Source organism: Rhineura floridana, chromosome 7 (genome assembly GCF_030035675.1).
Source record: "Rhineura floridana isolate rRhiFlo1 chromosome 7, rRhiFlo1.hap2, whole genome shotgun sequence".
Lineage (NCBI taxonomy): Eukaryota > Metazoa > Chordata > Lepidosauria > Squamata > Rhineuridae > Rhineura > Rhineura floridana.
The window spans coordinates 47,980,143-48,001,465 of record NC_084486.1 but is presented as its reverse complement, the minus strand read 5'-3'; the positions used below and the strand labels follow the sequence as shown (position 1 = coordinate 48,001,465).

General features: G+C 38.8%; 1 protein-coding gene across 2 annotated transcripts in view; it reads right to left on the bottom strand.

Annotated features, from left to right (window-relative positions):
* Positions 1 to 4,981: 4,981 nt before the first annotated feature.
* The window catches only part of TBC1D12 (TBC1 domain family member 12), a 72,308-nt gene continuing 55,966 nt past the window's right edge, over positions 4,982 to 21,323 (bottom strand). For both annotated transcript variants that reach the window (XM_061635481.1, XM_061635482.1), the window contains 10 exons: positions 20,332 to 20,414; positions 18,273 to 18,390; positions 17,646 to 17,752; positions 16,669 to 16,749; positions 14,417 to 14,511; positions 10,736 to 10,807; positions 10,131 to 10,259; positions 9,399 to 9,508; positions 8,606 to 8,864; positions 4,982 to 6,624 (listed from right to left, as the gene is read on the bottom strand). In XM_061635481.1, the coding sequence (XP_061491465.1) occupies positions 6,556 to 6,624; positions 8,606 to 8,864; positions 9,399 to 9,508; positions 10,131 to 10,259; positions 10,736 to 10,807; positions 14,417 to 14,511; positions 16,669 to 16,749; positions 17,646 to 17,752; positions 18,273 to 18,390; positions 20,332 to 20,414 (1,123 nt within the window). In that variant the 3' untranslated portion in view covers positions 4,982 to 6,555. The remainder of the gene's footprint in view (positions 6,625 to 8,605; positions 8,865 to 9,398; positions 9,509 to 10,130; positions 10,260 to 10,735; positions 10,808 to 14,416; positions 14,512 to 16,668; positions 16,750 to 17,645; positions 17,753 to 18,272; positions 18,391 to 20,331; positions 20,415 to 21,323) is intronic.

Sequence of the window (21,323 nt, the reverse complement as noted above, 5' to 3'; positions counted from 1 at the left end):
ACTTTTCCAAGCTCTGTCCCAGGGATGCCGTCGAGCCCACCTCCCCTCAACCAGGCCTGACTAAGGCTGCAATCCAGTGCGGGTCTACCCAGAAGTAATCTCCATTGGGTTTAAGGGGATTTACTTCCAGGTAAGTGTGTACTGGATTGCAGCCTAAGTCCGGGACGTCGACATCTTTCACTCTCCCCCCCGCCGTTGCCCTTCTGGGGGAGGTTTTTAGGATTTCATTAGCCTCCCTGACCCCTAAGTACGGGGAGACTTAATCTGAAATAGGGCTCAATCCCGGAATCTGGTCGCAGTGGCAAAACCCCACTTTAGGGGTGTGTGTGTGTGTGTGTGTGTGTGTGTGTGTGTGTGTGTGTGAGAGAGAGAGAGAGAGACAGAGAGACAGAGAGAGAGAGAAATAATGACAACAGGGGCACCTTTCTGGCTCTTGCTTAATTCACATGCATGAACCATAACAGCATCTCACCTCATCAAACACCAACGTGATTGAGAAACTGGCACAATTCTGTCACAAGCCCTTGTTTTTGTGGGGACATGCTCTAAAATGTGCTAACCCTCAGATCACATTTAGAAAAAGATATGGTTTAACCCTTCCCGCCCCATAAGAGCATGACCACTACGAAACATTCTTACAACGCGGCTGGCGCTACGATGCTTCATTTTTGCGCAAGTTCCCCACCTGCCAATAAACGAATATATATGCCTATATATCAGGCACCAGTAACCCTTGGCTCTCCAGATATTGCAGAACTGCAGCCCCCATCACCCCTGGCGATTGGCCAAGTTCGCTGGGGCTGATGGGAGTTGTAGTTCAACAGCATCTACAGGGCCTAAGGATCGACTCCTGCTATAAAAGAATAGTAAGACCACCTTTTGTGTATCGACAATACGCTGAGGCGGAAAAAATGCGGATGCATCTGAAGGGTAACAGAGACGCTCCCGATTACAGAGGTGTAGTATATCAGGTATAAAGCGAAGTCTCTCTTAGGGTGCAACAGCATTTTATTTCCTTATTCAGGCTTTATGCATTCCCATGTTAAATAAGAAACTAGGAACCAATTTATACAGGATCTTGCTTAGGGTTGGCAGAAGCAACCCAAAACCTGAGATTTGAGGGGCGGGCCGAGTGATGTCACGGGGCGGACCCTAGTGATGTCATTAAGCATGATACATTAAGCATCATTCACAGTTGCTTGGAGCATACAATTTTAAAAAATCTGATTGGAAATTAAGATAGAAATCTTAGCTAAAAAATGGAGCCTGGGTAGGGAACATTTAATCTAGCCTACTTGCTTTCAGCAAGAAGGGTTAAGTGCCTTCAGGCCAGGCCAGGCACCAGAAGGTCACTGTAGGGACAAAGGAGCTTAGTGTTGTGGAGATGTTAGATGGGAGCTTTGGGGAGTAAAGATGGATGCTCCTGAAGGCTGCAATTCTAAACACACTAAGGGATTAAGCCCCATAGAACTCAACAAGACTGACTTCTAGTAGATATAGTTTGGATTGTACTGTTGGTAAACCTTGACTAGGGTTCTTCTGCAAAGACATCCATATCCAAGCAGGGTTGGCAACCCCCTGCCTGGAATACCCTGCCCTTATCTTTTAATGTGGCTGCTCCAAACTTCTTTACAGATTTGACCGTTCACTTCAGAAAGAGGTCTGAGAAATGAGTAAGAGTAAGAAGTATCTTTTAAAATTGTTCTTTTCAATTCACTCTGGAACGCACATCATACCTAGGGCAGATCCACACCATTCATTTAAAGCACATTCAACATCCATTTGAAGCACATGAATCCCACCACAGAATCATGGGAACTGCAGTTTGTTAAGAGTGGTGAGAACTACAACAGTGAGGGGGAAACAACACTTCCCAGGATACTTTTGGGGAAGTCGTGCGTTTTAAATGCGAGTTGGATGTGCTTTAAACGTATTGTGTGAATCCACTTAATAAATTTTGCCTGCATGTAAATTGTTTTAATTAATTTTTCAAAATGGAAATGAGCTATAAACTGTAGTGGGTGACCATGGGCTACTCACCATCTCTCAGCCTATCTGCCCCTCAGGATGAAAACAATGGAGAACCATGACCACCCCAAGGCATACTTAAAATGTAAAGGAAGTATTGTACAACCATAGTGTGAAATCGGATACTTATTGGGACACAGTATGACAAAATATTTATATAAGCATGACTATCAAATATGTTTATTATTTATACAACCTGTAAAGATATTTATAGTGCAATCCTAAGTTTGTTTACTCAGAAGCAAGTCCCAATGTATTCAATGGGGCTTACTTAACCAGGGAAAACTGTACCTTGAAGTGATAAGGAACTTGTTCTTTTAACAAGCCTTTTAAGTTGAGACCTTATCCCAGTTTGTGTCTGTGTTAGAATTGCTTTTTAATATGTTTTTAAACCTTTCTTTAAAAAAAAGTTTGTAAAGCTTTTAAAAATGTTTTTAAAGATGTTTTGTTTTAATATAGTTTAAAGTCTGTTTTTATGATTTTTAAAGTGTTTTTAGTGCTTCTGTTTGCCACCCTGAGCTCCTACTGGGAGGAAGGGCAGGATATAAATCAAATAATAAATAAATAAAAATAAACTTCATTCACTCAACCCAAAATTCAGAATCATGCCACTTTAACCTGTTTTGCAACTGTTTATACTTGTTTTATGGTTATTGGTTTTTAAAGTGATTTATTTCTTATTGTGAGCTGCCTTGGTTTCCAATCACCAACCCTACCTCACAGAGTTGTTGGAAAGGACGCACACACAGAGAGAGGAGTAAAAATACACCCCATATAATCCTAACCATGTCTACTCAAAAGTAAGTCCTAATGGAGTATTGGATTAAATACTTCCATATTTCATAGCCCAGGGTCTGACTCTTGCACAGAAGAGAGAAAAAAACTTTAAGCCATATTACTTACACAAACTGCAAGATCTGAAAGCCTCCATTTTCTGATGTTGAAATTAAGTTTAGGCATGCCTGGATCAAGAAGTCACAACCTCGCTTCATTTATTGGCTGCAATCCTGGAACGGCAGGGTTAGAGCCAGAGCTTGAACAAGTTACTTTTTAAACTACAACTCCCATCAGCCCCAGCCAGCATGGCCAATGGATTTGGCTGATGGGAGTTGTAGTTAGAGCTAGGAGCTGTTCTAAACATCTGTAAAACAGATTTAACAGTCGTGCGGGGGGGCGGTTGACGTTTTGGTGTATATCTCGGGAACCAAACCACCTAGAAACTTAATTTTTTTTTAAATTGAAGCTGAGAGTCCGGAGATTAAGGGGTGCTAGCCAGAGAGCCGGAGGGACCCCCTCAAAAACCAGAGACCTGGTAACCCTAATCTTGCTGGTTCAATATTGAGATGGCCTTTCCAACTGCTCCTATGTCCTCCGCTACTTGTAATCAGTGCCTGGTGTTTACCCTACCCAGCCTTTGTCTAAAGTAGCCTGCCTGCTGTAGCTTGATTTGCCTGAGACCCGAATCTCACACTTTTCAGTAGAAACCCAAAGTTTTATACATGTGGTGTTTGAGCACAAACTTTGTTTAAAGAGAGGTTTTGAATGTTTTGATTTTTCCAGTAGAAGAGAAGTAACAGGGGTAAACATAGCTGAGGATGAGGTATGAACAGGCATCCTAACCATGTGGATGCTGTGCCAAGTCATGAATAAATTATATAGTGAAAGCTTTGAGACAACTATAGCAGATGACTTGGTTGGTATTGTAAGACAAGCAATAGCTGACTGCTGTAGGCTGTTAACGTTTGTGCCCCTGCTCGCCTTCCTTCAAGGCACAGAGCCCAGCAAACACATGGCTTTGATGCAGCTCAGCTCTCCAAGCCACTATTCAGAAAAATTACATGCCAGGCTTTTGACAGAGGTCAACCTCCTGGCACAGGCAATAACATTGTAGCCAGGAGGGAGTAAGAATATTCTTTAGAATACAATAACCTATTACTTCAGCACACAACCACAGAACAGAGGATGTTTCTAGATTGCAGAGGTTGACAAATGGAAGTAAGAATTCTCTTGAAATGGTCTGGCAATGCCTCAACCTCCTTCAGAGGAGTCTGTGTGCCTAGTTTTCACAGCCACAAGGCACTCCACTTTGCAAATGATCCAAGTCTTAAACCTACCAGACCTAACTCAGCTCATGCAACTCTCTCAAACACACATCATACAATGAGTGTACTATCAAAGAACTCTTATCCCTCATAGTCCTGACTTCACTTCAGGCTCCAAAGGCCTGGAGCCCCAATAACAGCAAGAGTCTGTCAGCACTGCCATTCTTCATTTACACAGAGCATAAAGGAGGTCCAATGAAAAACTGCTTGCATACCTCCTATGTTCCAGACTGAGGCTCTTTTACCCAAGAACCCCAAATCATGGTGCTAGCGTTGCTTAATGCATCCCATACTTTAAGTCCAGACTCTGATAACCATGGGTAAGGCAGAAATAAATATTCTTCCATAGTCTGTGTGAGGAATCTTTAATAACCTATTCACTTGCACTGCCATCTATCCCAATTTGTAAAAATTACACATTGCATTTGGTGATGCAAGGGGCTGCCTTAGGTTTGCACCAACATACCACCTTTAAGGTATTTGCATATGAAACAAGGGTGGGCCAGAAATATCACAGTGGATGTGGAACCATGCAGTCTGGATTCTGCTTCTCTACCAAGACATTCATTGACCCAGGGCCAACTGTTTAGCTACTCTCTGAATTTAAGAGAAAATGGTTTTGTACAGACTTGTTCCAAACTGAGATAATGTTTTTGGGAGGGACTGCAATTCTCTAAGAAGATACAACCAATTCTAACATTTTACGAAGAACTTAAAAGTTTGTGGACTTTAAAATGTTACCCCTAGGAGCTCTGCTTCCATTATCTGAAGTAAAATCCTTAGAAACCACTGAAGATTCAGCGGTTCAGTATTGCTTTGTAACGGGGGGGGGAATGAAGACACAGTACTCATTATGCTTACAAGTTTTATTTACATAGGAATTGTTACTAGTGGTCTTGAATGAAGGCGAAATACCTTCTATTTACAATTTATATACATGTGTATACTTGAAAAGTAAGAAAACTGTACAAGAGAACCCAAACAGAGGACATACATGGGAACCAAGTAAGTAAATACATAAGAAAAAAAGACATTTTAACTTCAAATTGTGTGTTGTAAGTAATATAAAGTATAGTTTTAAATCTGATAGCAACATAAATATTACAACGTACTGTAACCCAAATCTTTAAAACAGGTTCTGCAACTTCTTTTAACACTTAACAGCTGAAGTAGTCTTTCTTTTTAAATTCAATGATAAATTTCCACTTCATTTCCACGTACAGGGACCAGGTACAAAAAAATTATAATGCAGTTTTATTTACATTAATACTATCAAAATGGATTTAGAAAGAACAAGCATTAGCTGCTCAGAGAGTTTAAGAGGTATCCTTTCCATCTCCCTCCAGTTCAAAAGCCATTTTAAAAATGTTTTGGAGTGTGAAGGAAGTTGAAGAGCTTCCATATATCACCATATGGTGGTGATGTTAGATGAGACTAACAGTAAGGATTTGGGGTTTTCATTATTATACATAATGCAGTTCAAAACTATTCAATTTTGCATTTAAGTGAGAAAATTTTAATATACAGGGACTCAAATTTTCACATTAACATTGCTTAAAATGTGCAAAAGGATTTGTCACTAGCTTATTAATTATACTAGTGTTTATCATCAAGTATAAGTCACTTTGATTTAAAAATCAAAAACTGATCTGATTTTCATGGAATAGGAATCCAATTTTTCTGTAAGCAAGCTACCCATCTAGTACTTCAGGAAGCAAAATTCCAGAAACCTATCAGTTGTTTATACAAGCACACCATTCAAATAGTTCTTAACCACTGCCACTTTTTAGGCCAAAAGACTTTTTGCCAATGACTCTGTGACAAGCCTGAGTGCAGCTTTCTCTGTTCCAGCTTCCATACATTCATTTAACCAAAGAGCAAAGATGCGGTTTAAAAGGAATTTAGCAAGATGCATTATAAAGCCTCCTATTATCTTGCAAGCATGTATATCAAAGCAAAAAACTTATTTGGTCCTAAGAATTTCACTGATTAATTTTGGAGGTATTTGTACCAAAATGTTTGGTTCAGGTAGCAGTTTTTGGGCCTTTCTTTAAACACCTGCTTTTCTCCCCCAAAGTGCCTTTGTGATAATCATAAAAAAGGTATCCCTCAAACTTTTAAGTACCAACAAAAGTTATTACAAATTTTATTGCATTCAACTTTAAATATTAAATATGCATTAGCCACTTTCTCAGTTTCACAAGTTTTTATTGTTTTGCTTCCTGTGAAAAGGGTTCCTCCCACAAAAAGCTCTTTAATACTGGCAACAGGGTGAACATTTCATCAAATTCCACCACTGCATTCAGTCAAATACTGTCTCTTCCTTAAGTCTCCCAAGCTGTTTCTCCTTAGTGGTTTTCATTGAGAAGATGTTTAGAATCCTTTAACAACCAAGCTGTTTTTATTATTCGCATTAAATTTGAAGTTAACTTTTTAGTGCTGGACTATGGTTCTTGTCACCTTCTTTGCTATCCTTCATTAATGAGGCAAACACCTGCAAATTGGTTAAAATTTAAAGATAAGGGTTAAAAATGAGCCACAATTTAATCTCTCAATATTTGTAAATACTGATTCCTAGCTGCAGGTTGTTTGCATCCCTCACAGACCACTGAAGACCATTCCATTCCCATTCCCATCACTTTTTCAATAATCCAATATATTAAGTATAAATTCCCAAGTGATTAATTGAAAACCGGGAACCAAAGCATCATGAACCTTGAAACTGATCTGTTTCAGAAACACATGAAACATCTTTATGCCCTCCAGTCAACAGGCTCATCCACAATTTCAAACAATGGAGGTAGTTTTCCATTTTAGCCTGCAGAAGGGTCTAATATGGAAGACACTGTTTATTATACACCACCTGCTCTTTTGAGTCTTGTAACCAGACAAAAGGCATCAGCCTGAATTGCTAAACATGTATGTTAAAGCACAGTAAAACCTCAACACTACACTGTGGAATTGGTCACTTTCAAACAAGGATTTACAACAGAAATAGTGATGCACAGAAACAGTGATGCAGGAAGGGAGATTGCTTTTGCACTCTTTTCACTGGCATCTGGTTGGCCATTGTGAGAACAGGATGCTGGACTAGATGACCATTGGCCTAATGCAGCAGGCTCTTATATTCTTATTATCTTAATCAGCTGCAAATGGCTGCACTACGGTGTTCCCCTTTGGGTCCTCCAGTCTCCAGTGCAGCCAAGGAAGCTGGGAGAAGCTGCTTTGAATACAAACTGCTTTCCTGCTGAGGGGAAAATGCTCAGTTAAGGAGCATTTTCCCCTCTGCAGACTTGAAAGGGCCCCCTGTATCCAACGAACAGCTGATCATCGGTTACAGGGAACCTCTTTGAAGGTGCACTGCCAATCAGCTGTTACACAACTCCCCCTTTGAACTTTGGGAGGTGCCGATCACCTGATGTCATTATGGTCCCACCCACCTGTCAAAGTTGGCGTGTGGGGGTGGTAGAGATCAGGATCTGGCCTGCCAACTGGATCCAGTTCTCCACCCGCTTTATGCTACGGAATCCCACAGGGTTTTCTTGTTCACCTATGATTTTTATCATCTAACTGAAAGTGCAACATATGAAGTTAATACGAAGACTTTCAACTCTCACTTTAATTCAAGTAAATGGAAGTGCTAAATCAACACATAGACATACTAATGGAGTGGATGAGAGCCAATAAACTAAAACACAATCCAGATAAGATGGAGGTGGCTGGTCCATCTGCCTGGATTAGTGGTGCTTATTCTGCACTAGACTGAGTTGCACTCTCTATAAAGGAACATACTGGCAACCCATGGGTGCTCCTTGATTTATATTTATCATTAAAGGTGCAAATTACATCTGTAGTACAAAGCTGCTTACATTACTTAGCTATGACTCTTAACTGAACAGATGTAGCCTAGTTTCAATTATCCATGCTTCGGTAACTTCCAGATTAGACTCAAGTGATACATTATATATACACGAGTCTGCCTCTGATGATAATCCAGAAACTGCAGTTAGCCATCTACTAGCTGTATTTTGCTCTAACTGGGACCAGGTATTATGATCATATTATATCAGTGCTTCATTAATTGCACTGGCTCTTGGCCCATTTCAGGGTTCATTTCAAAGTATTGGTTTTAACATTTAAAGCCTTTTGTGGCTTGGGACAGGTACCAGAAGAGATTTGTCTCCACATGTGCCAGTGAACGAAGATCTTCCATGAAGGCCATCTTTGAGTGCCCCTGCCATCTGACACATTACAGCTGGCTACCATGGAGAGGGCCTTCTCAGGTTTTTTTTTTTCCCATCTCTGCTGATGTTTTAATGTTGTTCTTTATATTTTGGTGTTTTAGTATGTTTGTATATTTTAATTGTTTATCGTATTTTATTCTTCGTAAGCTGCCCTGGAAACTTATTGGTAATATATATTAATTTATTTATAATAAAATTAAATACGTTCAGCCACATATAGTTAACACCTACCTGAGCCCATTTTTTGTTACTATTCTGCATCTGAATAGATGTAATACAAGTAAAGAGCTTCTCTGACATGATGTCTTCAGGTAGCTTTGTTAGAAACTGTGCTATATGAATGAAGTCCATCTGCAGGAGGATATCTTCATACAGCCTAAGAATTCCTAATCCAGTTCTGAACAAAAATTCTTCTCCATCTCTACAAAAGACATCCCAGACTCGACAGGCCAGATCAAGGGGTAGTGACTTGCTGTATAGGGTGAAGATCCTGTGTTTTGAAATTTTAAGTATCAGAAACAAGAGGACAAATTACATGACATCAACTGTCTGTGTAATGAGCTTTGAGCTCCTTAATTGTCAATGGTATTTTATTTAGAAGTCCAACAGCACTTTGGATCTGGGAAAGACAGACCAATAGATATCCCAGTCACAAAAGTGAACTCTGGCCAATTGTCACTAATTTCTCACTCACATAGGCAATCTCACTGCAGCCTCCCATACTACATTCCATGCCTTTCCTGGGTGAAGGAGCCTGGTACAAGAGGTTGGGGGGGGGGAGAGGGAAGCCATGTTGTATAAGTAGACTTTCACTTGCATACGCTTGTTTAGACACCAGTATGCCAGCTATAGTAGAATTATGCACCCAACTACTCACCCCTTCAACTACGTACAATGTTGGAATTTCTAGACTAAGAGCCCATTAAAGTCTCTGTATTATCAAACATCAACTGTAAGTTTATCAAATTAGCATGATATGATCATAAAGCAAAACGGAATACATTCAACCAATCTTCAAACTTACCAATCTATCAAGTATATGTCAGGGGTAAGTTTGTAGGATTTAAAATGGTGAAACAATTTGGGGAGGTTTTCCTCAAAAAATACTTCGAATGCTGCAAAGTACTTCAGCATCTATAGAGAAAAAGATAAAAAACTAAGAATAATCTGCGTAATAAATAAATAATAAACTGCCATAAACATTAAAGTCTTCAGGGAAACAATACACTAATGTACAGAACATATTCTGGTGATTTAAGTGAAGGAAGAGCAGTGTATATCATTTAAATAGTCAAACTTCCAGTACAGTTGCTGTTACCACTACAGTATCTGTACTTCTTCAGCAATAAATTTAGTTAATTCGCCTTTCAGTATAGACAACAGGAAAAAAAATCATTTACTGGATGGACATAAGTTGAGTTAGTTTGCATTTTTTCCTGAGAACAGCAAAAAATTGACTGTGAGGTAGTCATTAGTCCACTGCTTCCGGAAAAGAAATACAGGAACAAAAAGTACAAAAAGAGTTCTGAAAAGGGATGGCAAAATTTTTTTTACCAAAAATAGCTGCTGATTTAATTCTAGAGATGAAAGGAACTCAGCTATTGGTAAGTATAAATGTAAAAGGACTGGTCTTTAGAAATTCCACTGGATTTAAACAGACACTGACTTATTGCCCCATTAAAATGTTCTAGGAGTAGGAACATATTTTAAGTGAAATAATAACAGTAAATTATAGCACGCCAGAAAGGATATATACCATGCTGTGATCCACACGGAAAAAGGCTAGCTGGCATGGCTTATTCAGGAGGTTTGCAAAGGCAATGAAAGCATCTGCCTCTTCTAGATTAAGAATAAGGACTGCAGCAATGAAGGACATTCCCTGGACCTTCAAAAAATAAAATCAGTGAAAGCATACCAAGTAAACAGTCATTTTTATATTAAGGTAGGTATTTATAAGCTGCAAAGAGCTGATATGCAACCGAATTTATTCACAGCTATAACAAAAAGCAGGGTAACATGCTACAGAAATGCTACATTCAATACTTACTGAGCACACTTGCAAGTTGTCATTCAAATGGTCAACATAATGAAGATACACCTGCTTCATTCATTAAAGTTTCAACTTATTTTTGAATAAGCCTGGTTGCCAAGGAATAATTGGGAGCAACTTTAACTCCACTTGTTCTCTTGCAATGATGTTACACCTGCCGTCAGGTGCGGGGCAAGTAGGCATGTTTTGGGGAGCCCTTTGAGCCAAATTAGGTCCTCTGCCAGGTCTAACTAGTATTTCTTTAAACAAACTAATACTGATATAAAATTTAATTTTAAAGGAAAGTACTGCAACATTGGGCAGATACTTACATATCCTACATCAGGTCTGTAACATGTATATGCTCCCAGGACACTGTGCAAAAGATCATGATAAGGGCCACCCTGAAGTGGAAACAATGGACAAAAAAGTAAATGTTAACATTTGTTTTTTGTTTCTCTAGCTTTACTTTCAATCAAGAAGAATGTTTCCACATATAACTTACCAGATGCTGAACTCCTAACAACTGCAAACCAGTATCAGCATTTATCTAATTACAAGAATGCTAGATTTCAGAAGCTGTAGTAAGTCCTCAATACAAATGCTGGTTCACATTAACTAATGGCCATAAAGACACACTGGCCCAGTTCACATGTAACACTAAGCCGAACCATGGCTTAGCTCCAAGTAGTGCAGCAGCGGGAAGATTAGGGGAGGAGCAGAACAGCCACGATTTTTCCTGTGATATCCACACACTTGCACATTCTCACTGAGCCATTCTTTACCGTAAGTGTTATATGAGAATCAGGTCAAAGTAGGTTCCAATCTATACAAAGGCATGCCCCAGAGGTCTGGCTACATGTGTGACAGTAACAATGAACTTCCTAAAACTACATGTATTCCTGGCTGCGTGGAATTGTAACAGCTCCAGAAAGGCTAAAGACCCCCCGCCCGCTTATCTATGTACACACGTGCAAGCACACAAACACTTTCCTCGTCCTACTGTACTACCTCCAAGAAAATGGGTCAGTGAGCTAGAGAATGTCAATGATTAGGGAAATTGGCAAAGTCACCACTGTGTGTGAACTTGGTCATTAGTACCCTCATTCCAAACTGTACAGACAAAGTGCACTGATTTCATCTAATGTTCTCTGAACTGCACATACTGCCAATAAAATATTCACTGCTAACAAAATTCACTACAGCTATAATCCAGCAAGCTTTCTTAGAAAGCCTTGTGTGCAATGAATGAGTATTTTATTCCACCACTATCCCCCCATCACAGATTGCTTCTGAAGACCTTTGCATTAAAATCATCTTGTGATGCACCCTGAGAAGGGAAGGGAAAAGAAAAAAAGCTGCTCCAGTGGATATGCAATGTTCGGAAAAACTAGTTTTAGACAAGAGTGCTCATTTCTTTATTCCTAGTGGTACTCCCCAGTGCAGTGTGCCCACCAGTACTTCCTACAGCACTCAAGAAACATCTCAGTAAATATCTCCTCAAAAAATCATGAGAGACTGCTCTTCCTGCTCAGTTCCTATTTACACTTGCTCAGCTTCCCCTGCACTGAACATACTCCCTTAAACATGCCCACATTTCACTGGAAGCTAGGGTTTAACAGCTACCCTCTCATCTGTTCTGAACAGAGAAGATGTGTAAACAGCTTCTCTATGAGCAACTGCAACAGTGGATGATGTAGGTGTCCCTCCCCACTACATACTGATGGGTTGCGTGCTTTGTTTTGGGGTGGGGGAGAAATGCCTGTACCAGTTGGAAGGTCTTTTCTCTTTCTGCTCTTTTAGATGCAGCAGCTGTTTTGTGACTGTCACCCACAGTGCTCTCAAAATTCCCAATGTACCCACTGGCTCAAAGATGTTGGTGATCCTGCACTAGGTTATCATACAAATGCATGTTACTAACACATTTTCCAATTTAGTAGTAGCAGTGATACAGTCACAGTCTTATTTTTAACTAAACAAAACACCGCAAACCTGAACATTTTTTATTTCATCCTTTAGTAACTCAAATAAGAACTGAAAATTAACTTCCAGGCTTGTAAGTTGTTCATTTAGAAATCCAAATTGGCTAAGCAAACAAAGAAGGAAAATTTCCCAGACTCAAAGTTTCAGGTAATGCTTCAGCAAAGCAAACCAACTCTGCATTAGACAGCTCTCTGTTTTTTCTTTCGGCCTAGTTAGAATGCATTTTTAGTTTCAACAGGAACAAAAGGGAATGACCACTCAAGATGCTTCTGTAACCAGTTATTTACTCTATTGTAACCAGTTGCTATTTACTCTTTGTAACCAGTTCCAATTTACTCTGTGGGCTAGGTACCTGCTGACTCATTTGTTACACTGTAGCATCAAGGACAGTACTACATAACTGTTGGAGAACCATATTATGTACTTGGATAAATGAGCACATAAAGTCAAAGTCTAATAAAACATGATATACTCTGAAAAATATGCAGAAATAAATGATGGAAAATATGGTCTATGGCTGATAGCCAAACAAATGCACAATACTGACCAACTTCTAATGTACACACAATTTACTCCCACAAGTTGTGATGTAAACTGCTTGCTGTGCTGACAAGATATGCATGGACTCCCAATGACAACACAGTAAGAAATTACAAAGATATTCTAATACAGAGGTATAAAAAAGATAAAATACACCACATATCTCAAATAATTTGCCAGATGTGTTTCAACCTGAGACAAGTCTTCTTCAGTGGCATCTATTCAGAAAGTTTCTCTTTGAGCATGTATTTAGATAAGGCAATACTTAAAAATATAAAAAATGTAAACTTTTTATTGACATGAAAGAATATACCAATTCATATTAAAAATAAACTTAAAATTTAAAATTTTTTAAAAGGCCCAAGTGAATTACGTTGCTGCTGCAGGTATCATCTATGGAACATACTTTAGAATCCTTCCAAAATGCAGCAAGATCCACACCTATATGAACATAACCACTCAGGATTATATTCCAATTCAAACAAGATTTAAAATTAAAATAAAATTTATCTCAATAAATTTGGTTAATGGTCAAGGAATAGGTTCTCCACAGCAGATTATGTACTTGGACGCCAGCAACAGAATTCAAAGTCCACAAACACCGTTGTTTTTCTGTTAAAATATATGAATACAGCAGAGGTCTAATTTCTTACGTATTTGAAAAAGGAAGACATTTTTCCCTATACTTATACCATTAACTGACTATGACAGAATAGATCTTGCACTGCCAAATAGTTCTTTAACATCTGTTTCATAAATATCATAAGATGCAAGTTTTTCATGTTATTTTAGAAAGCCAAACACTATCACCTGCAGATTTGTATAAAACTATATGCAAGCTTTTCTGCCAGAATTGTATTTGTTGTTTGAACAACCTTAGAAGTGGCTTTCCCAGTTGGCTGTGCTGAGCAAGAATCACCTCTGGCTGACCAGTTGATCTCTCTGCAGTCATGCCCCACCCCCAGAAACAAAGACTTAAGTCCTGCAAGACCTGCTGTGTTTGCTCAGTGAATGAATGCAACAAGGCTCGGTGGTTGCTTTACATTTCTATCCCACTGTAGGAGGGAAACACAAATAAATAAATCTCCTCCACTACCATCACACACTGCACATAAAGAAAGTTAAAGAGCTAACTAATCCACTGCAATGTGATCTGCATTGATAGAACATTTTATGTGCTACATTCCTTAAACTGGTCAGGTAAATCACTCCCCCTGTAAGTACCATGCCAAGCCAGGTGTAGAGCCTGTTCCCTGGATCATGACCAGCAATGTGTCAAAGAAATTATCAGAGCAAAAGAAGATGAAGTTACAGAGTTTATACATGCTGCACAAGTGCCTTTTCTAAATGTTTTAAAGTTATAACAGCTATAAATGGAGCATGGAATTCTTCAACTGCATGAATTCTTGCTTCTCTAAAAGAAGCTGCAATGGGTAAAATGACCTAATGTTTAACATATTTATATCTTAATAAAGTAAAAAATGTTTTACCTTCTGAAAAATATAGAGGGATGGAAATGTGCGAGATATGTCCAATTTTATTAGCTCCAAACTAGCCTCCCGATCAGCAACTGATACTCCAGCATCTACAGAGAGTAAAGCATGCAGATTCATAGATATGTCTATTGAATGATTTACCTAATAATGTAAGACTATGCCCAATTTAAACATAGCTTGAATACTACTTCAAATCAGCAACAGATTTGTTCTGAAAAAAGTTTTTACTGAAAGCAAAAAAAAGTGTGTCGAGGACCAGAGAACTATTTCATTTAACCATCATTTTAACCTGCTATAGCATTCTAGGCAAAATACTCTAAATTTTACATTTATTACAAATAAGCCTTAGTAGCGTTTGGCATACTACTGCACAAAATAAGGGAGGTTTCAACAGATGATACCCATTGTTTTAACTCAAAAGAGCAAAGATGTGCTACCAAAGTGCTCACATTTTGTCCTCCCACCTCCAATTTGTGTCAGAGTTTCCATCCTGTAGCTGACAAGGGCTGGCAACCCAGGACAAAGATACTGGACTATTGGTACCGGGCACTATCTTCTATTTGCATGGAAAAGAAAGTTCCTAACCCTCAGCGTCCAAGCGGCCATAGATCTCTTGGGACTTACCAAGCCAAAATCAACCACGTTCTAATTTAAATTACGACAAAGTCTGTTAGTCATTAAACTGACAATACCAAGACCCCCATGCCCTTTTGATGCACTCAAATAACAATGATCCCCTTTTGTCAGAAAATAACCCTGGCATCTCCACCCTTTTCGTTCCTCTGGAAAACACCTTTCAGCAGATTTCCTGGTTTTTATTTTGCAATACTGTTTTTGGAACTCTGGAAGAGATATGCATTCTGAGAGCAGCCTTGCAGACAGACAGTGTGTCCGACTAGCTCTTTGAAACCCCTGACTTCGTACACATTCTTACATCTATGCATTCCCAGTAAACGCTCTGCCATGGCCTAGAAATGCCTGCTCTCCATATATTCTGACTTTAATCCACTAAGAATCCTTCTCACTCTGCCTTCCTCCATGAACAGGTAAAATCTCTCACTTTCATTAGATCTCTTCCTCCCTTACTGCCTGATCTTTTGACTCGCTTCTTCCCCTCTTTTATCCTTGCTCTGCTGCCTTCTCTTCCCACCCCCAGCCTGGACATAGTTGCACGGCCTTGGCTTGTAGCCACTTCCCCATGTCTTTTCTCTTCCCCTTCTCAGATAGCCTTCAGTACTTGACTTCTGATTTGGCTATTTTAATCTTTTATATAAACACTCATTTTTTCAGGGTTAAAACCTGATGTCTCAAGTTATTTTTCTCTCCTTATGGAGGGATTCACTATCCACACCAAAGACTCAAGCTACCCATGCAAACATGCTAGTTTCTTGGCCAGCTGTACCAGACTAGCAGCAGCCTGCCCTCCAGCAATAAGAGCTGGGGCCCACACAGAAAAGAGTCTCCCTAGCACCAGATTATATCCCCCCATCCCAATCCATTGTTGCTGAAGGTTTTACTCCCCAAACATGAAAATAGGTTTCAGATCCATATAGCAGCATACATCCCAAGCAAACCTGGTAACAGATCATGATGTCAGAAATTTATATTGGAAAGGGGCTGGTTTTTTTCTTCTAATTGTATATTGCTCATAAGCTAGACTTACTCTGAATTGATCTTCCTAGTTCTGTTTGTTAAAATAGTATCCTCTTCACTAAGCTACAAATGCAGACTAAGATTTAGGAAGAACCAGGCACAATTAAAGCCTTGTGACAATACCATTTATCTAGCTGGCAAATATAATCTTATTAAGTTCTTCCAGCTTCAGTATTTATGCCTAATCCACTGGATCAATAGTAACACATTCTCTGAAAAGAAATCCACATTTGTACTGGATTTTCAAAAAAATATTGTTAAGGAATCTGCTACAGACACGAAGAAATACAAAAGTGGACCTTCATACACAGAGATGATTCAGAAATCTCATTAGGACCCAATTTGTCCAGAACTATACCACTTCAGACTGAATACAGAGGGAGGGGGAGTGTCAAAAGGGAAACCCTTATGTAAAATTTCTAAAAACCTTCTCCCCGATATGTTAGCTTTCTATGTACAAGTATCCTCCACTGTACAGTATAGTCCTAAGAAGGCAGTACTACATGGTTATATTTCTGAATGTGTCATTTGACTATTAGTGTGTATTTCTCCTTAGAAGAAAGTAAGAGCAACAACTGGTATTATTCCAATACCTTCTGTATCATTCTCAGCACCTGTCTCCCCAAAACTCCTCCATCGTTCCTTGGCTCTAGATAGGAAGATTTCATAGAGTTCTGCAAAAGACACAGCAAAATGTAGCCAAAAGACAAACTAACTGGCATGGTACTGACGTAGAACTATATTATTTTCATTGCAATGCTGGTTTTTATTATATGTATTTCAGTTATAAAAACTTAAAAACCAGAAAAACTGATAGTGTGTAACATCAATCCGCTGACTTGGGAACAGTTTTCCTGAATTTAAGTGACAGCAGGTTTGGGCCGAGACATGAACAAGCCCCTTCAGTTACCTGCACAGCTCCATTGCACAAGTAAATTAACCAGGAAGCCTTCCATTAACTATAGTCAACCAACTTCAAAACATGGCTTCATATCCAGGCTTGTTCAAAAACTGTTAAGCATAGATTCCCAGTTTAGATTAACCAGGAAACTATAGTTAATAGAAGCTCATGTAAAGGGGCTGCACGCTCAGCCAAATGATAATTCATGTATCAGTGTATTAAGCCAAGATACAGTTGTCCAACAAATACAGAGTTGTAAACATGTTTCCTATTTCACATAATGCATACAATCATAGATATGATTGTTAGAACTCAGAAGTTATGTCAGTTCTTAAACCACTAATTTATTTATATGCAGTTTGTCTAGACACACAAAACCATTAACAAGCTCTAGCTTTCTGAGACATGTTTGAGATTATCTGACACCTAGAAAAAGTGTCCTTTTATTATTATTTTTAAATGACTTCACTTTAAAATTGGTATTGCCGAGTACACCTGTTTTACCACTTCTGAGTGAAGCAGAAGAGATGTATTTATGAAATTCTGTAGCATAAATCAGTTTCTTCCAAAAGCAACTTCTTTTCTCATCAGTAAAAACTATCACAGACTCAGTGAAACAAATATTTGATTATTTCATGAGAACACCACCCTACTGAGATAAACACATACCAGGAGTTATATTCAGTTCATTTCCTACAGCAAGACTCCAAACCTTCCCACGAACGCTTGGAGGTAACCCTTGCCACCACAGTTCTCGAACTTTCCTTGTAGAACGCCTAAAGGAAAAAATAAAGGGTTTTTTTGCAACCCATGTATTTTAGCTGCCATTCTTGGCATTTGCCCCAGAAATAAGGAGCATCAGCAAGCTTTGGCTCCATGTAGTGGGAAGCCAGTACCATCCCTTACAGAAGCAAGGTCACCTGACAGGGCTACTGGCAGTGCTTCATCCCAACGAGCCCAACAATGTCTCATGGTTTCCCCAGATGCCACAACCAGCAGCCCCTGGAAGACTGCTTTTCATAAGGTGAGTATTTAGACAAACTGCTATTGACAACAATGATCCACTGCACAGTATTTCTTAATGGATGCTAGAAAAAGTAATTCTAGACTATGATCAACCCAAAGACATGGTTGAGAACAGAAAGAAAAACATGAAATGCTTTGGAGGGATATAAAGGTCTGTACCAAGCTTTTATTTATCTATTTAAAGCATTTTCATCCGGCTCTTCAGTAAAAAAAAAAAAGGCTTCTAGAACACAAGAAAGCTCCTGATAGTACAAAGTCTTCTATACTTACATGCTATCCCAATTAGGCAGTATTTCATTGACCCAAATCACCATAGCACTAGCAATATTTTCCTCTTGCTTGAAGCGTTCTTTCATTATTTTCTTCCTTCTATGTGCTTCCTTTATTTCTATTAAATCATTAATATTAAATAAAATGTAATTTTAAAAATAACATTAAAGTTGTAGTATATAGGAAATGAGATAATTTAGAGTGGGTGGGCCCTGAAATATGTCAATTGCTATTTTTTTGGTATCTCACCACTATATAATATAGATCAGCATTCAATAGAAATATGAGGTTCCCAATACAGTCATTTCCCCACTTCCCCCATCACCTTTACAAGACATAGTAGATGTTTGCAACTGTGTATATCCAGTAAATCATGTCAGATTCCCAATTTCAATTTTTCCCACACGGATTTGAGCTACATGATTGCTTTCTAAATTCATAAACTACAAGAACTGCTTTTTAAAAAGACAGAGGAAATAAAGTACGCTGGTTAATAGGCATTTTAAATATCCTTTTAATAAGTTATTCTGAAAGATCTTCATAATAGACCACTTGTTGCATGAACCATGACAAGCCAAGTAAGGCTAGACGTTATTGGATGATTAATTAAGTCTGAGAAAACTGGGAGAGTTATTTAATATTGGATTCTAAGTAAAGTTAGAGAGCCAGCGGATGGGAGCAGAAGCAAAGTTACTGATTCTGAATAGAATGACTGGTATAACAAAGGTATTTTTCTTTTTAAAGAAGAGATTACATTTGCAACTCTATTCCTTTCCCTGCCAGAATATTCACAACATTCACAAACAATCCACCTTCTAAAAAATCACCAGGACAAATAGAAACAAAGGTGAAACACAACAGCATTTGTTTTAGTCAAACAGGGTTACTGAAACCCTGGTGTTGTTGTCTGCTTGGGATTGTATTAATGGGAGGGGCAGGTCATCAAATACCCAACATACCAAAATACATGGCCGATGGGCTGTGTTTCACACTGTAGGTCAAGAGCTACACAGGTTTAATGCAAGAAATGTGCAAGCCATATGTACACCACACCTCATAAACTACATGTCATCTGCACACTTCCCCAGGCACAGAGTCCTAGCCATGTAAGAAAAAAACTGTTTTTGACAGGTTGTTAAAATAAATTGTTCACTAAAATGGATAGCTAACATAAGAAGCAAGATGTCTTTGAAAGAACATTCTAATTGAAGCTGGAGTGCTAGCCTATTGTTCCTATGCATGACTATTTGCAAGGGTGTACAAAGGTATTCAAAAACATTAAAGCTGACAGTTATGAGATTTACTTTGATTTACAACTGCCACTACTGATTTGTCTTCACAGAATTCAAGAGTGGCCGGGGGAGGGGGGGAGTAATGAAGCAATTCAATATTCATATCTACACTCAAAACAACATGGCACAGCTTTGAGGGCACACAAGCAAATGTATCCTTTGGAAGGTCTAGGCTTAAGGTCTATGCACTTCTTCATAGTCTTGGTGCAGGATGAAAATAGTTTTTTTAGGCTGAGGACAGAATGCACTAAATGCTATTTGCTGAAGGCTGCTGAAGTGATCACCTGCATCTCCATACACCTGAATATACATCAGCTGCATCATATACCAGTTCCAGAGTATAATATACACAAATGGCACATATCTAAATTGTGACTCTTCCTAGCAAACTACAAATTCGGAGGTTACTGCTCCAGTTCCGTCTGCCAGGTTAAGTTGTAAGAGTGTGTCAGAGAGCGAGCGAGAGAAAGCGAGAGCGAGAGAGAGTGAGACACACAGACACACACACACACACACGTTAATAAATGTCTGTCTTCAGAATCAGAGTCCCAAGTACAAAGCAGTCATGAAAGTTAATATTTCTAGTTCCACATTTTTCTTTTCAGCACACACAGTATACTAAAGCATTACAATTACAGCAATACGTTGAAGGATGAATTAACTTCACTCACACAGTTTTCTTTTAGCTGAGGATCATTTGTATTCCATTTTTATCTTATTATGCCTTAATATTTAGACTATATTATGAACATTAGCACTAGCCATACCTCTCTTTTTTGCTTCTGCCACCATTTCATCATATTCTTGTCTGTGACGTAAAGCCTCTTCTACAGATTTTGCAGGAAGATTCCTGGGGGGGGGGGAGAAATGTAAGTAAAGCTGGGGTGGCTAAATGAAATTAAAGAGATCTGTCTTGTTTCATTTCCTATACAAGGGAATAAATTACTGTCCCCTGCTTATTCTCAACAGAATCTTTCCTTCTGAGTCCTGCAAGATACCATAATTATTTTAATGAATAAAAAATTCATCCCCAACATCTCAGAAGGCAGACAGACTATAAATAAGAGAACAGATAAGACTGACCCACATTATACAATATTTATACTACAAACCTTTATAATTTGTTTCTGGACATAATTCAAGTTGCGGGGCTGGACCGGACCTATGAAGTCCTTTACAGCTTAGGACAAAGATATCTGAAGGAGTACCTGAATGAATATGGATTTTTATGACTTTAAATATCACTCCTTCCCACTAAAGCAGGAGTTGCCAATGTGGTTCCCTCTAGATATTGTGGACTACAATTCCGATGAGCCCCATTCAGCATCGCTAATGACCAGAGACTATAGAATTTATGGTCCACAAAGTTTGGAGGGTACTACATTGGCTACCCCTGCTCAAAAGAAACCAGAAATTGTAGTTAGGCAAGGATGCTGAGAATTCTTTTTTTTAAAGAGATCCCTAGCCCCCTTCACAGAGTTCCTAGTGAGAGGAAATTACTATTAAACCAGTTTAAGTGTGCATGTTACCAAAAAGACTACAGTACAATCAGAAACAAAGGCTTCGGCCACTGGGATACTAGATTACAATGCATCAACAACTTATGTGAAGAGCTGTCACCATGCACAAGGGAAAAACATCTTTATTTTCGTTGTTCAGTTATTTATCCATGTTTGAGATCTGTGCCTTGTATCTAATTTCTGTAGTATTTAAAGATAGGATATCTTTGTGCAAGTGACAAAACTATACATGAAGCTGC